Source organism: Chenopodium album, chromosome 15, assembly GCF_948465745.1.
Source record: "Chenopodium album chromosome 15, dcCheAlbu1.1, whole genome shotgun sequence".
Classification (NCBI taxonomy): domain Eukaryota; kingdom Viridiplantae; phylum Streptophyta; class Magnoliopsida; order Caryophyllales; family Amaranthaceae; genus Chenopodium; species Chenopodium album.
The window spans coordinates 4623179-4640355 of record NC_137848.1 but is presented as its reverse complement, the minus strand read 5'-3'; the positions used below and the strand labels follow the sequence as shown (position 1 = coordinate 4640355).

At 33.6% G+C, this 17177-nt stretch overlaps 2 protein-coding genes across 5 annotated transcripts; one reads left to right on the top strand and one right to left on the bottom strand.

Annotated features, from left to right (window-relative positions):
* Window positions 1–3285: 3285 nt before the first annotated feature.
* Window positions 3286–8904, bottom strand: LOC145582751 (putative LRR receptor-like serine/threonine-protein kinase At1g67720). 3 transcript variants are annotated; one of them, XM_081639760.1, is made up of 16 exons: window positions 8822–8904; window positions 8241–8292; window positions 7591–8128; window positions 6874–7385; window positions 6634–6766; window positions 6287–6358; window positions 6132–6200; window positions 5974–6045; window positions 5776–5844; window positions 5471–5634; window positions 5132–5385; window positions 4705–4831; window positions 4545–4610; window positions 4289–4475; window positions 4071–4200; window positions 3286–3745 (listed from the first exon to the last, which is right to left on the bottom strand). In XM_081639760.1, the coding sequence occupies exons 1-16, from the start codon at window positions 8840–8842 to the stop codon at window positions 3422–3424; spliced, it is 2790 nt and encodes a 929-aa protein (XP_081495886.1). In that variant the 5' UTR covers window positions 8843–8904; the 3' UTR covers window positions 3286–3421. The 3 variants fall into 3 exon arrangements, with proteins under 3 accessions (XP_081495886.1, XP_081495884.1, XP_081495885.1); XM_081639758.1 differs by having other exon boundaries at window positions 5132–5388; window positions 8822–8903; XM_081639759.1 differs by lacking the exon at window positions 8822–8904 and having other exon boundaries at window positions 5132–5388; window positions 8241–8610.
* Window positions 8905–12626: 3722 nt separating this feature from the next.
* Window positions 12627–15286, top strand: LOC145581667 (E3 ubiquitin-protein ligase AIRP2-like). Of its 2 annotated transcripts, none has more exons than XM_081638690.1 (5): window positions 12627–12953; window positions 13366–13528; window positions 13697–13763; window positions 13864–14098; window positions 14658–15286. In XM_081638690.1, the coding sequence occupies exons 1-5, from the start codon at window positions 12871–12873 to the stop codon at window positions 14863–14865; spliced, it is 756 nt and encodes a 251-aa protein (XP_081494816.1). In that variant the 5' UTR covers window positions 12627–12870; the 3' UTR covers window positions 14866–15286. The 2 variants fall into 2 exon arrangements, with proteins under 2 accessions (XP_081494816.1, XP_081494817.1); XM_081638691.1 differs by lacking the exon at window positions 12627–12953 and adding an exon at window positions 12958–13175.
* Window positions 15287–17177: the final 1891 nt, after the last annotated feature.

Here is a 17177-nt window from a genome sequence, read left to right as displayed (position 1 = left end):
TGTCAAGCTAAATTTTCTGTCAATACAATATATGATGTTTACTTTAAGGTTTTTTTTTTTTTTTGTAAAAAAAAATAATTATTCTACTTAACTTATTTTTTGGAAGTACATTGTATAGTATTTTTTTTTCTAAATTAATTCATTAACATGTTTCAAAAAAAAAAATTATCTCATTAATAAAAGGTTAATTTTTAAATTACCACTCGTAAAACACGCCTTTTTTGAAATAACCACCCTTTAAATTTTTTTAATTTTATTTTACCACCCCTTAAATTAAAATATCAAGTAAAATTTCACCTTTTACAAAAATCCGATGAGTTTTCAGTCAGTGGGCCCCGCCTAACGGCGGCTATATTAAGCCTCTTTAATGTTTTCACCCCCGATTTTTTTATATAAAACAGCTCCCCCAACTCAATTAGTTGATTCTTCTCCAATTTCTACCAAATTCTCACAGATTTTGCTAAGTTGTATTTGAAAACGAACCCCCCACAAGTGCAGACGCACAATTTTGCAATCAGGTATAATCAATTCTCTGTTAAAATTAGGGTTCTTGCACATTATAATTGGGGAATTGAGGGATTACTGAATTAGGGTTCTTCGCACAAATTAATTGGGGTATTTCGTCAATTAGGGTTTCTACTACTAATGAATTAGGGTTTCTATGAAATTTCAGAACAAAAGTACAATTTTATAACAAAAGTTTTGAAGAACCCTAATTTCATAAAAACATCTAATTTAATTGTGTCAGGAACCCTAAATTTAGAAAACCCCTAATTAATTTGTGTGAGGAACCCTAATTCCAGAAAACCCCCAAAGTTATTTTCCAAGATACAAAAAGAATTGAGCTTACCTAATTGGGACTTAAGTGACTGCACTTAGTTGGTTCAAATTCTTCAAGTTGAAGCTTATAAAAATTGGGAGAATTTGAGAAAAATGATTTCAATATTGTGGAGGAGTGTGAGAAGTTGTTATATACAACAAAATCGAGGGAAAAAAATGAAAAAATATGGGTCAAATTAGCCGGTAATAGCCATTATGTAGGCCCTAAGGCCTGAAAAGTGACCGGAAATAAAAAAAAGGTGGTGATTTAAATATTTTTTTAATTTAAGGGGTAGTGAAATACAATAAAAAATTTAATGAGTGGTTATTTCAAAAAAGGTGTATTTTATGGGTAGTAATTTAAAAAAATTTCTTAATAAAAAGCCATACAACATTTACATTGTATAGCTTATTAGGAATAACATGCATTATTAACATAATATATTGTATACTATGAATCAATAACTTAATATTAAAAGCGAAACCAGTGATGACACGTGTCATTCACTGGTTAAAAATTTTCCCTCTATTTTTAACTTTCCTATTTTTTTTTTTGGTTTATTCTTTCATGAAAATTATTTATATTCTATAATATTCACCTTCCACTTTAGTGATTAAATTTTTTCCATACACACTCAAATAAAATATTTTTATATGTATAAATTTTACATTAAGTAATTTTGTTATAAAAATGAGCATAAATAAGTAGTATACTAGGATACTATAATTCTTTTTTTTTTTAGTATATAATTGTTAATTAATGTTGTACTTTGCTATATTATTTAGTAAAATCCGTGCATTGCAAGGGACTTTAACTAGTTTTAAAATATTTTCAAAACAACTAATCAAAAATCATTTTTTATTCCTCAGTTGTAGTTTTAATAATTCTGGACTTCTTATTTTATCTTTCTTATATGCATTGCATTTATTTATTCCACATAAGTTGTCTCATTTTTATATTATATCACAAATCAATTATGGAAAAAGATTATTACTATCGTGCATCGCACGGGCACTAATCTAGTTAATGTTAATTTTGCTTTAATAAATCTATATTTAGTTCTCTTATCTAACGCTTTGGGGGTGCTTGTTAACTTTTGTCTTTTTTTCAAAAATGTGAATTTATCGCGTTTTGTAGGGATAAAATTGCGTAAATCTAGACTATTTTGTCGAAGTAGGTTTGGATGGGGCTTTTGTTGTGTTTGTAAGCTAGTAGCTTTAGCTGTCACATGAATCATGTGTAACATACCACAAGTTCATAACATTATTATTTATAGTTCGATGGCTTCGACTGAGGCGATTTATAGGGGGTCTGATACATGTATGCAATATTGCAACGTCAATGCTGCATTGTATGGAAGTTATTGCTGTTGGAACCTCTTTACTACTTAAGACTTCTTAAAGGGGTTGGCACCTTGGTGGGTCTATATGTTACTCCCCGAATTGAGCAATTTTGCTATTTTACGTGGGTGGACATGGTACAACAAGGATAACGTTGTTGAATCTATGCCCGTTACCTGACCTTACACAGTTACACTTGGGCACTACATTAACCACCACTAAAGACGAGTATGTCTAACATGTCTTAAGTGGGTTTGATGAGTATTTATATATATGTATCCAAAAGGCTATAAAGATATAAGTTGATGTTAAATATTCAAGCCAAGTGAATAAGTAATAATGTTTGTCCACTTTTTGCCTATGAATTATTATCATATTTTTTAGTTTAGATTATCATTGGTGAAAACTGTGTTCAAGAATTTAAGATGCCATGTTCTCTTGCACATGTTTAAATTATTGAAAACGTTTTAAAATTTGAGCCTTGACAAGACAGTCATTTAAATTTCTGCCCATACCCAAGTCAGAAGTATCATAGTTTGGTAAGTTGAATTGATTACTATGAATGATGAGTTGCAAGCTTGTAGTTTGCAGCAACTGGGTGATATCTTTTCAAATCTTGATCTAAGTTAGAACTTTATTTTGTATACCAGTTGCACAGACACTGTTGTAAGTAGTCTTCAATGGTGATGGGTGGGAAAGTTTGTCCTATATAGGAAGAGGAGGATGCGATGACTTTATAACTTAATAACTCATTATGTGTTATGTGTGTGTAAATATTCTGGGCCTACAATAAAGGGCTTGGTATGCTAGTGTATGGGTCAGTTGTATACATATGCTTATACGTACGAAGCATATTTCTAAAATTCTAATCATACACTTAGGCATGAGCACGAGTTAATTAAGGATCATATGCATATCATTAAGTATTAATATAGTTTATTATTTCGTATTATATTTGTTTTAATCATGGTTATCTGGATAGGGTTGAATGTCAGTTGAATTCCAACAGCATGTATATGGGGCTAATATTATCCTAAGGACAAAGATTAGTCTCGTTCTATTCTATTTTATTTGTATTAATCATTTCTAATTTTTAACGGACAAAAGTCTGTGGTGCAAAGAGTGTAATAGGAATTGGAATGGACATGCCCAAAATTCAAACTTTATCACCTTAACTAATTAGATGAAGTAATTTTGTACAACACATGATTATGCAATGTTAAGCTACATTTGTATGGGTAACATGAATTATCTTACATGCTTATCTTGCAGATGGGGTTAAACGAGCATTTGACAAATCTGGACTCTCTATCTCAAGGAAGCTTGTCAGCAGTGTTTTTCTTGAAGATTGTGCTCTTCCACTACCTGAAGAAATATTCTGGCTGTTTTCTGCTCCTTTCTCTAACATCACTGCATCTTGTATAGCCATGATAATTTCCTGCATTTTAGGCCTTGAGGTTCCGTGTTGTTCGATACATTGTATGGCTACTTCAGCCACTCGCCATGCAGACTCTAGCTTTACGCTGTCTGCTAGCAAAGGATCAATCATGCTTCCAACATCCCCCTTACGGATTAATGATCTTGCCTACAGAAGGGCAAAATTTATCACTGATGTTAGTAAAACATAATTTGGTAGTGTTGTAGATATTAACCAAGCAACTGCATATCAATTGTGGTGTTTTTAATTCATAATGCATGGCATGTTATTCTTGGTTAGCTGCATGTGTACTTGATAATGAAGTTTAATATCTGCTGTCACTTTTTGAGGCTAGACTGCCAAAAACCACATTAATTTCATGTTTCATATGTTGGAAATTTGTAGTGCTACCTAAGATATTTTGCTGTAAGAATAATTTATCCAATGGTTTAAACATATAATGCCCATGAATTATGAAGCAAACAAACCATACCCAGTGTACTATATTCCAGTCAGTCCCGTAATCTTCTGTGATGGGCTTTCTTCCAGATATCAGTTCCAAGAGAACAATACCAAAACTATAAACATCGCTTTTCTCAGTGAGTTGCTGACATGCATAGTACCTACAGGAGCAAGGTACATGAACAGTTAAGTAGAGAGCATGTTAGGAAATAAGAAATGATTACTTAGATGTTTCACGAAGAATCTTACTCCGGGTCTAGATATCCTACTGTTCCTTTAGCTACGCTTGATATGTGAGTCAGATCTTCTTCAGCTTCTCTTGAAAGGCCAAAGTCTGCTACTTTAGCCCTCATATTTATATCTAAGAGGATGTTGCTAGTTTTTACATCTCGGTGAATGATACTAGGACTGCATCCAGTGTGCAAGTATTCAAGGCCTGTGAAGCCAGAATTTAGCAGGTCTTTGATACCATATAGTTCAGGGAGAAAATTTATTAATGTAATACCTTTAGCTGCATCTTCTGCAATGCGCAAACGAGTTAGCCAATCTAGCTGTCTCTGTTTGATAGGATCTGTCAGATGATTACTTATATTAGGTGTCTGATTGTATAAGTTGAGACATGATTACAGACAGTATAAGTAAGAAATTGGGTTTGAACAGCAGACCGTGTATGTGGTCTCGCAGGGTCCCGTTATGCATGTATTCGTAGACCAAAATTCTGTGGTTTGCTTCTTCACAATATCCAATAAGAGGAACCAAATTTCTGTGATGAATTCTTGATAACAGGGAAACCTGCAATTATTATATGGTTCATTAGGCAACATTAAATATCTAGGATTGATATTGCTGGACTTCTCTCATGTAAAATTAAATATACTAAGATTACTAACTTAGCTTTATAATGCTTCCAAATTGTAAGATGGTTCTGTACTATTCATGTTTGGTTGAACTTGCAAAGTTAAGGCTTTGTGAATTGTGTCACATTCGAGCTGAATTTAATTGCATGACTTACAGAACTGCTTTCCTGGCCACTTTCTTAAATGTGTATGATTGTAAACTCTTTTATACATATAAAGGTAGAGATAAGATTACCTCGGTTAAAAATTGTTTGGTTCCCTGGCTTGTTGGGTCACCTATGATTTTAACTGCGACCTCCTTGCCATCCTTCATCCTACCATAATAGACAACTCCAAAGCTTCCTCTTCCAATGTTCTTGGTAAATTTCATAGTGGCAGCTTCTATTTCAGACAGCTTAATGCAACAAGCTACACCGTCATCCATTAGATGCGCCCCTCGTGTGAGGTTATGGCCGTTCTGAGGCTTGGTAATTGCATGTAAGGAGCCCCCTACTTCATACAGAAATATAATAGATTTTTGTAAGCTGTTCACCCTTGATGTATTTGACAATACTGGTAATATGCAGAAAGTTACCTTTATAACTATTTTGCTGAGATGCCTTTCTTCTGAATTTCCGCAGTAATAACCAAATTACTAGGATTATTAAAGCTACCAATGCTGCCACTGAAATTCCTACAATCAGCTTCACTTTTGTCCCTAGTTGCATTCCTTTTGTTAACCCAGGATTTCCGTTGTAGCTGCAACAGACATATGCTTTAGAACCACAATAACCTTCCTACATTGCTTGATGCTATATACACTAAGAGTCCCCTCTTGGAGGGCATTGGGACTGATAATTAGTTTATTGAGTTTTCTGCATTTATTTGAGGTGTACTCACTTGAAATTAATTTTCCTGCTTAGTAATGCCGGAGGTATTTTACCACTAAAGTAGTTGTTCTGAATGTACCTGCACAGGAAATTCTAGATTGCTGAGTACCAGATCAATTGGTTGTATTAAATTACATGCAATTCCATCATGAGATAGGAGTTTTAAGGCAAGTTGGGAGAGGGTCTGCCTCTTTTTTATGAGACTTACAGCTCCTGTAAACTCGGTAAGCTACTTAGATAAGAGGGTAGAGATCCATTGAGTCTGTTGTTCTCTAAATGCCTGCCCACGGAAGAAAAGTGTGAGAACATCATCAATTTGTTGCCAGAAATCTTATCAATACTAAGCATGTTTGAGCTGTAGCTTACACAATTCTTAAGTTGAGGAGGTTACTGATATCAGGGATGGGTCCAGTGAGGGAGTTACCATCCAACCACCTGATATTATGTTAGAAATACAATGAATAGCTGCTGAAAATATATATAAGTTCAATTAGTCCATGAATCAGAAAAAACAAGCTTACAACTCTGTCAGTGCATCCATATTCTGAATCTCAGGTGGTATAACCCCTGTCAAATTTCTCTGTGATAAATGTCTGCATGGAAAACCAGCAGAAACCTTTAGTACTAATTTTCGATATGTAAGATATCTGTATTCTTTTCTAGATGAACAGTTTGATCATGCTGCTTGCTTTCTTATGGTGCTTTTCACCCACATTCAAATCTTGAATTGGTCCTTGCATATATATAGAGCAGTTTGGTTTTTAGTTGACATTGCAGACTGCTCACCCTGGGAAGTTATAAGTATGCAGTATACAGTTTCTCTACTAAACTGAATGCAACTAGCTCTAACTCTAACAATCTTACTTACATCGCAGTAATTCGACGTGGTGCAGTTGAGCTGCAGATTACCCATTCCCATCGTGTTGGAGTGCAAGGATCCCCTTTATCTTGTTTCCCCGGTTCAGCAGGCAGCATGGCAAGAATGGCATTAAGTGCAATCACTTCCAGTAGAAAAAACATTATCAACATCAGTTGGGGTTTGTTTAGGTTAGTCAATATCTACTAGACACTAAATTTCATCTATTTCTGTATCACATCACAAACCTACCATCTTGAGCATCAGCTTTTGAACCAATCTGAACATATTTGCTGATCTCAATTGCGCTCAAGAGCGGACCTTCTGTTGAGTCTGGTGTCTTTACAAACGAAAACGACAGAACAAAATCCAGAGTCACATTCATGTAGCTAGGTTCATAAAGCTTGTAGGTTCCATTAGCGTTCTCTGCTATATTCACAACTGCATGGCTGTAATCAGGTACATAAGGATGCTCCATTCTGAATTTCCGAGTCTCATTCGATCTCAGATTTTCTATCTCTGCAAAATATGCAAAAGCTCTAGCATTGCCTGGAAAATCCTCCAGGGTCAGCCGGTAGGTTAGGTACCCTTGTGTACCAACTACCGCAGTCTGCATCACTTTAACTGGTGGATACTCTCTGTTATTAACTTCTATGTTCTTCGTTGTATCGATTCTTTCTGTTCCCGGAGCTACTCCTACTAGAAAATTTGGCCTTTTAACTTGGTCTGATTCCCATACTCTATCAAATGGATCATCCGGGTACCTTAAATGAAAAAAAAAAATTCTATATTTGATACTCATGGTTTTGCAAAAAACATAGTGGACTGTCAAGAGATTTTTGTATAAATGTTACACGTATAGTAAGCAATTTGTGGTCGTTTCAATAAAAGAAATCACAACCATTCAATGCAGAGTATATTTGTCATACATTAAAGTTACTCAGTATTTTCCAAGAAATTGGTTCATACCTTATGGGATCTTTTGTAGGAGCTCCAAAGTTCACCCTAGCAGCAACCTTCATGTAGAAGTTGTCCTCATAATCCGTGGCGTACATCGAGAGATTCAATGGTCGAAGCTCCAGAGTAGAGATAAAGGGAGACCCTGTAGTTGCACAGCAAAGACAGACATCAATGGAGCTTGAAGGTGCTCTGATGATCATCTCTTTAACATAAGTTCTCGATCCGTCGAACACCGTTACAGTTGCCCACTTAGTTGCATCCAAGTATAACAGAAAGCTGGGGTATGTGTCAGCAGTTTCTGTGCTTCCATATAGGAATGTTGCCCTTACAAGGTACCTTCTCCTTTCCTTTGTGTCTAATGTATAACAGTATTTCCTGTCATCTGTTGGGAAATCCCTTCTCTTTTTGTAGGGCTCCCATTCATCATTTGAGCTCTGAATATCTACTGTTTTTCCATGATTCATAATTCCATTGTCTGAAATCCATGCTAACCCAGTTTTTTTGTCAGTGTAATTACCATCTCCTCCACAATCTATACTGGTAAACTCTGCATATAATCATATGAGAAATTATGAATAAATTAGCTTTGAAGGTTGAATACATGTTAAAATTTTAATTCAAAATGAATCTGAGTTAATAATAGTACTATTATAACATACCTGTTACTTGAGAGTATATACATGGTAAAGAGAGAAGAAGTAAAGCCAGAATCTGGAAATATGAACCCATTTAAGATCTTGAAAAGAGAGAGGAACTATATACTCCTACCCTAAACTTCTTTCAGTGTTTTAATAACAAACATTTTTGTGCTCTTTGGTTTTTGGTGCAAATTTTTTACTTGGGCACCTTTTGCTTTTACTTTTCGTTTTCGTGGAATAGTTTTGAATCGGGAAATGCTTAACCAATTATGGCTATTAAAACTCTCTATCTGAAATTAATTGTTATATTATCTCAACCTTATGTGATAAAATTTAAAATTTGCATGATTTGATCTTTCAGAAAGACCCTTTCATAATATTGGCCTACTTTTATTTATTCAAAAAAAAAAAAAAAAAAAAAAAAAAAAAAAAAAGGAGTAATTTACGTATTCCCTGGCTGTGTTTAATGTTCAATGTTCAATCACGGCTCTGAACTGTTACTTTCCTCAATTTCAGTTTTCTATATGAATGTTAGATGATGGAATCTGCTTTTTCTGAGTAAAGTCATTTTGCTTGATTTTAAGCTTTACTTTTTTACTTACCTTTGGAAAAGAATACACCATGCAACTTTAAAGCCAAAGAAAGCACTCGAGTAAATTGGAATCGGCCTATTTGCTGTCTTTGCCTAGAATCGTAGTAGAATAATAATTGTGGTCGCTTTTTAATCACATATCTGAACTCTCTATACACAAACCGTGTGGACCTATTTATGCTGACATTTGAGAGATTGCCATATCATTGAATCTTAACCATCAGATTTGATTTGATCTTAGAATATTTCCTGTGGTTCTTAAACTGTGGTCTTGATTGCATACCCTCTCTATTTCACTATTATTATTATCTGTCTTTCAATTTTTTGATTATCTTAAAATGACAGTTTTAAATGTTTAACCCTCCTTAATATGTGTTACATCTTAAAATCTTGACTTTTGAGTGCTCTATTCTATCATTGGACACTTAACAAACACTCCCTTGGTTAGGAATCTCGATAGTCATATTATCTCAAACTCTTATTAAGGATCTATCATTATTTCACTGAAATATCCTTATGAAATATGATAATTGTCTTCTTTCAACCCCCTTCCCCCTATTTTTTTACATGAAAGAGAATATGTTTAGGAAAAGTGATAACTTTTTACTTTTTGTAACATTCGAAAATTTTAAAAATTACTATTGAAAAATAAAATAAAAAGTCAAAGAGACGAGTACCATGATTAGTCATGCTATCACTCATTAGTATGCATATGTTTTCAATTAATGTCCCTTACTAAAATAGTGCACGCTCCACAGCTTATTTTCAGCCCATGGAGTTGTCATGGACAAGTACCAAAATATAAAAAATATAATGACAAAATGATTGTTTTTGTAATATGATCAAAGGGATCTTTACCATGCAAGGGTACTGGATTTTGCATGCCATTATTTTGTGTTTAAGTATTCTATTTCATTTGTCCCCCTTCTCTTTTATTTATGTGCACTTGCAGTATAATTGTTTTTCTAAATCTCTCTTTTCTTTTTTGTCCCTTTAGACCAAGTCAACATTACCTTTTAAAAGCTCAAAAAAGCCATGAAGAGTGGTGTTTTTCTTTCATATGAACACAAATCAAGGTTGGTCCAAATTTCATCAGTAGGTACTGTGACCCTCACTAAATTCCAGTAAAAAGGTTCATTTAAATTGTTTTTTCATATTTCGAAGGTACCATTTCATTTGTTTGGTTCATAGGTTTTTTCATCAGTATTATTGTTGTCCTCTTTAAGAGGTTGTATGTTTGTTTGCTAGTACTATAAGTTTCTTTCTTTGGATTTTATTCAAGTACCCTATCTTGGTTTTTTCGTGGGAGTTATTGCATTGACACTACTAGAGCAATACCAAGATTACCAACCTAAATTCTTAGAGGGATGGTATTGGCTGCATGAAGTTAAATGTGACATTGTCACCCCCATGGCCCTACGAGTTACGCGCGTATATATATATATATATATATATATATATATATATATATATATATATATATATATATATATATATATATATATATATATATATATATATATATATATATATATAATTATAATTATTATAATTATTATAATTCTAGAAATCCAATTACGGAGCGTATTACATTTTTATAAAACCTTTTCATTCTGGGCATTCCGAACATAGGTGGTCTACCATAACATCTTAAAAAATCTCCATCATTACTATTCTCTATTCTTTAGACTGGTGTCCTGTAGCTGTGCAATGTGCACCCATTAGGCCATTATTAGTAACACAATTATACCCCTATCATCAGGGTTCTTTTTTCGTCTTAAAATGCCCTTCCATTTTCCATTCCAATTTCTACCAGTGTCCATCTACTCTCAAAGATATCTCTTTATGAGCCCATTACTCTACTCAGCTCTCAGTTGACCCACTTCTGTTCTAAGGATCTTGCTGTGGTAGGGTTTCCAGGGCTACTTTACAAAATACTGTAGTAGTTAGGATCTAAAACCTAAGCTATTTATCAGCAAGTGTCTTGGCTCTCTAAAAGCTGATTTGGGCACTCCCATTGTGAGAACACAATTTTTTGTGCTCTACTAACAATGAGGAGTGTCAAAATCGATATTAGGAGTGCCAAAATCAATGTCCCTAGTTAAATTATAGGTTTAATTAAAATGAACTAATTCAATACACGTACATTTTTCTTGAATATGCTTTTTGTACTAGTGAACAAAGTTCTCAATAGGAATGATGAACTTACAAGCACTGTGAAGTTCTAGGAAACTACACACATTGTTTTTCTCTTACTCACACTGATCAATGTACTATTGTAACATGAAGCAAAGGAGACAATATGAGAGCCTTGCAATGCTTATAATATTAATTAATTAATTACACAATAGGACTTCTATCTTCTATCAATTCCAAGGAAACCACACAAAACATAGCAATTTACTCTCATTTTATTGACAAAGATGAGAAAACACTCAATTATGTGCTGACTGCTGAGCTCTAACTTTCATGATTCTATGCTCTAACCCAATTATCTCATAGGCTGACAGTTTTAGATATTCCCAATTTCTTCTTATAATCTCCTTCACATCACAAATTCACAATATGGATATGTTAACTGTTCAAGAACACCTTGGTCTGATATCTATGTGACATGGCACATGGGTAAAATCGTTTAAGTATAACTTCAATCATATCCTCGGTCAAGGTTGAGTTCTTCATGAAAACATACCTTAAAAACAATAATTCTCACGAGAGTTGAACTTTAATTTGACTGTATATGATTATATGAACCGTACCGATGCCATGATCTTTAGTTCCAAATGTTGATGAAAGGATATTTTAAATGTTTCTAATCTTGGTTATCATCCTTTAAAGTAAGATGATTTTTAGGTGTTTTCTCCTGTGTGCTTTAAGATTGTTTTTCCTTGCTAAAGTAATTTTAGCATAAGACAATCCCATAATAGGTTAGCTAAAGTGAGATGACTTGTTTTAAAAATACCAAAAATCATCTGTGATAAACTTGTAACAAATATAATAGGTCATCTTATTTGGGTACTTTATTTTTTTGACAAATTATTTGGGTACTTCTTAAGTTATCATATTTTGATCCATTGGACTTCACCTAGGGTTTCTACTTATTTGGGCCATCCTTTAATCTTTGTTGAGTAAGACAGAAATAAGCCCATTAGTGCTCAGAAAAAGTGGCTTTGTCATCAATTATTGATGATGAGCAGTTGAGTACACTCCAAAATAAAAAGGCAAAATATACTTATAAAAAGGAGGTGAAATTCAGGAAGTGCTTACCTACAAATTAACATTTAGTTAAAAATTAAATTAGGTAGCAAAGAGGTGGTATGTGGGGGGGTCCAGGGGGAAGTTCTACTGATCAGCTTCTGGCATCACTTTTCTTGGTAATTTGGCTGTTAAATGAAGAGTCTTGAGCTTTTTTTTTTTTTTCTTTTTTTCTTGGGTATACATCACATAATACGGAGTAATTTATTGGTTTCCTAAAAGAATATATGTCATAATTAATTTTGTGGTGAATTCTTAATAATCTTGATCTTTATATCATTGTATGATTTAGCGGAATGATTTTGTTGAAGAAATTAAGAAATAATATTTTATATTATGATTTCAGTAAGTTTAGCTTGAAAATTTTAAATGTGACGCATTATTTTAACATAGAATTGACGACACTATTGACTATATTTTTCAAACATATATTAAAAAATTATTAAAAAAAAAATAATTGGAATTGAATATAAGTCTGACCACAAAATTATTTGGAGAAGAAGTTAAGACAGAGGTTGGAAGAGAGATTAATTGAAGACATCCTTTTCTTTCCTTGGAGAAGGAAAAAGGTTTCAATGTTAAGCAAGTGTGCTTTATCTTATACTTATCTTTTAATGGCAACTAATTTTTAAAGTTGTCACTACATACCCCTTTCCTTTCCTTATTGCTCTTCTTTATAACATTCTCTCTAGAAAACCCTCTCTCTCTTTCTTTCTTTCTCTCTCTCTCTAAAATCCTTCCCTGTTTTCATAGGTGTATTTTTCTAGTCACAAAATTCTGGTGAAAAGGTTCAGAACAGGACTTATGTGGCAGAAGCAGCCCAGCAAATCTTCTTACAGAGAATCAATCAAAGCTCTTGAAGCTGATATTCAGCATGCCAATAATCTGTAAGCTTTTCAATCTTCTGTTTTTATAAGTTGAGTTTCTAATGCATGAACATAATGGGATATTTCATATTTGTAAGCATATCTCTAATTTGTAAATTATTTATATATTTTTCGAAGTTCTTCTCACTTTCTGTTTTTTTCATTCATATTTTTGGGTGTTGTATACCATGCAAATGGTTAAAACTTCAAAATTGGTGTATGCCAGTATATATCATGGAAATGGTAAAGTGAATTTGTTAAGGGGCTTGTTTATTGTATAATTTTATAATATTTTTTAGGTGACAATTTATATTCCTTTTGCATTTGTGTAGCATCCCCCTTTTTCTGGGGTTTATCAAATTCTGTTTTTGATTTGATTCTTAGAGTGCTTCATACTGATTTAAGAATTAAATTTGTATTTTTAAATTTCCAGGGCAGCTTCTCTTCCAAGGGACTACTGTGGGGATAGTGTTCAGATGAGACTATCTTACAGTCCTTTGGCACCCTTTTTCATATATTTGATAGAATTGATGGATTATAGTTGTACAGATGCCCTCCCTAATTTTTTGGGACTGCATCAAATTTTAGTATACAAGGTGCGTCTGCCTAATACCCTATGTTGTACATGTTCTTCGTTACTACCTCTATCTCATTTTATTTGGGTCAAATGGAGCAAGTAGAACGAGACAGAGGGAGTAATTTCCTTTTCCTTATTGCTTCCTTGACAACAAACTTACATTTTGGAAATAAATGCTTTTGGTTAGGTTTATGTTGATGGAATGCCAACAATGTCTTCCCAAGAAAAGAAGGCGTCTTTAAGGGAATTCTATGGTATAATAAAATGAGTCTTTTGATGGTTTTTTTTCTTCTTATTGTATATGTTCACATTTGAAGCATAATTTGAAGAATTTTAGGAAATGTTTGCTTGCAGCTGTGATATACCCGTCACTTAGGCTGCTAGAAGGTAATCTAATTGAATTGGAAGAAGGTAGCAAAAAATCTAGGAGCTCGGATATTATGAGCCGAAAGAGATTGGATGACAAGTGGAAACTTCCTGATAATGATTCGGAGAGGGATGATGAATGCGGGATTTGTATGGAACCTGGCACTAAGATGGTGCTGCCCACTTGCGGTCATTCCTTGTGCATCAGTTGCTTTCATGATTGGTATGCTTGTATTCCTCTTTTACTGCTTTAAGTCTCGGTATTCTTTGGCATTGTTTTCAATGGAAGGTTATTCAGTTGGGGGAGGCAAGAGGGTATAGCAAATGAGGGATTTCAATTCTTTGTTTTGGTTGATTAACAGGTACGATAGGAATAGGTACATATCATGGTTGATCATATTAATATCTTACTTTTGAGAGGATGTACTTTCCGGATAAGGGGGTAAGTAACATGGATCACATGACATTGATATTGGCAATTGAAACCTTAGTTTAGGATCCGAAATAAATTACTCCGTAACAATTTGGTGATCATCCCTTTCCGAGCCAGTTAGAAAAGAATTAAGGGAAGGAGAATAGGTAAGGCAATGTATGGTTCTGAAAATTCTCCTTCGGAATTTCCTTGGATGGTAGGATGTGAATAGTCCTAGGCATCCTTAACCTCTTCTGTTTCATCATTTGTTTCCCTTATTTGCATCCTCTTTTCTCACTGAGTTAAAGCCAAAATGGGATTCTGCTATTTACAAGGGTATTTTTCTTTTAAATTGACTCTGTATTGACAGGAATTCAAGATCAAGGTCCTGCCCATTTTGCCGGGGAAGCCTAAAGAGGGTAACCTCTAAAGATTTGTGGGTTCTCACAAACAACCATGAGGTTGTTGACTCGATCACCATTGCAAGAGAAAACCTGACCCGTTTCTACTTGTACATTGATAGCCTTCCACTTGTAACACCTGATACCCATTTCTTTGTGTATGATTACATGATATGAGCTAGAGAAAGAGGAACATAACCTAAGAAAGTACTTTGTTTTAAAGAAGTCAACCACTGATTGTATATAGTGTCTGGTATTATGTTCACCTTGCGAATCTGCGATGGTGGATCAACAACTGTAAACGTTGTCATCAGATGTTCTTGACCTGCTAGATATTCTACTGCTGTTTGTGTTCAGACATCAGAGGAAGCTTTAGATGTTCAGGTTGTGGAAGATTGCCTGCTGCAAAAAAAAAAAGAACGCATCTGTAACCTAGTGTAGAAGAAAGTAAAGGTATGCTTGACATCCAACTCTGGCCTTTTAGAATCTGAGAAGGAATTGTCAAGTTACTCTATTATGTATCTTCTGGGTTTCCCCCCTCAATAATTTGATGAATTTGTGCTGGGGTTACCCACATATCTTTTTATGATTAATACAACAGTAATATTCCGTTCATCCAGTATTGACCTTCAGATCGCCTCAACTTCTCATAAATTTAAATAATATGACGCAACTACTAATATTCGTCATGGTAGTAGGTAGGGGTGCTTATCGAGCGAGTCGATCACGAGCTGAGGGGTGATCGACTCAACTCGAAAACTTTTTACATTTGCTCAACTCGTGCTCGCTAAAATTTCGAGCAAATAAAACTTGCTCGACTCATGCTCGTTAAAGTTTCGAGTCGAGTCGAGTAGCTCACAAACTGCTCGTTAAAATTTTGGTCCTTCTATTATTATATGCCTTTATTTATTTTTGGTTCAATTTATATTGTTTTCTTTATTATATATATAGATTTTATTAAAAATTTACTCTTTCTTTTTTTATGATATAAATTAAGGCGTAATAAGTGTCAAATTTGTTTAAAGATAGTAACTTTGTTTGCATATTCTATATTAATATTATATTATCGAGTTGCTCACGAGCTTATCAAGTCGAGTTAGAGCTTGCTCAACTCGTGCTCGTTAACATCTCGAGTCGAGTCAAATTTGAGTCGAGCTAACTCGAGTCAAGTTTTGACCGAGCGTTGACTGAGTCGAGTACGAGTTGCTCGCGAGCTGCTCAACTCAATTAGCACCCCTAGTAGTAGGTTATTGTCACCAAGGACACTAACTATAATTTTTTTTGACATACACACTAACCATAATTACTATGCTACTTCCGATATATTAAAATGTGTGATTGTGTGTGAAACATAGAGCTAATGAGAAAGATCAGTGACAAATTTATGTGGTCCTTAATTAAAAAGTGTCAAGGACATACACACGTAGAGAGGAGAACAACCTAGTAAGAATTTGAAGAAATCTGTACAAAATTCAAGGTTCTCCTATTGTGAGGATACTCAACGCGTTGAATCCAAAGCATTTTAATTCACAAAAAGATTCATAAATTGTATGTACAAAAATTGTATACTGAACATTAGGTTACTATTGTTATAATTGATCATGAGCATGAATTTGGACCGATTTCTATCATAGACCGATTGGGTAATCAACATAAGACTACTTAATTGTTACTCTGTAGTTTTAGTTAGTTAATGACTAATTGACTACACTTTAACTATTTTTCTCTCAGAAAAAGATGCCAAACGTAATCAACAAATAACAATGAAGGGAGTATTATTGTTCTTAAGGATATTTGGTATGTTCAGGCAAGTCAGTTAACAACAATCGATTTGCATAACGAGTTAATGACCAACTTTTGTGCTAATCAATCGCTTAATATGTGAAAATGTAGCAACTATTAAAATATGTTTGCCTAATCACCGTTTTAATACTGGTTAATGAAGAGCTGGTTTTGAATACTTTAAAATATATTTTTTTAATGATTTGACCATAGAATAAGGTTAAAAGTCAAAAGTCTATAAAATCAAAAGTCATTTATCAAATAAGACCTTGGGGTCAAAATTTGTAAAGTTTGACTTTTTAAAGTTAAAATAAGATGTGATTCCAGAGATGAACCATTAACCCTTATAATATTGAAAGGATAACGAAGAAGTAAACCAACTTGTCATAACTCATAACTTAATCTTACATTCTTCTTTTGATAGAAGATTTTGAGCAAGATATATATTATTATATTTTTTCACGTTTCTTTAGTTATTTATTAATATTAATAATTATCTTCCTTTGTAATATTATAATTTATAAAGCTTTGTGAATTTATTCTGGCCAAAAATTATAAATGAAGCTTTACTCTTATTTTATTGTAAGTTATTATTCTAAGCTAAGGTTGAATACGTAACTTTATACCCTTTTAAACCAAAATCATGAACAGTAATATCTCAGCAACCAAATCAACCTATTATCTTTGTTGAGTTTGACTGTTAACTG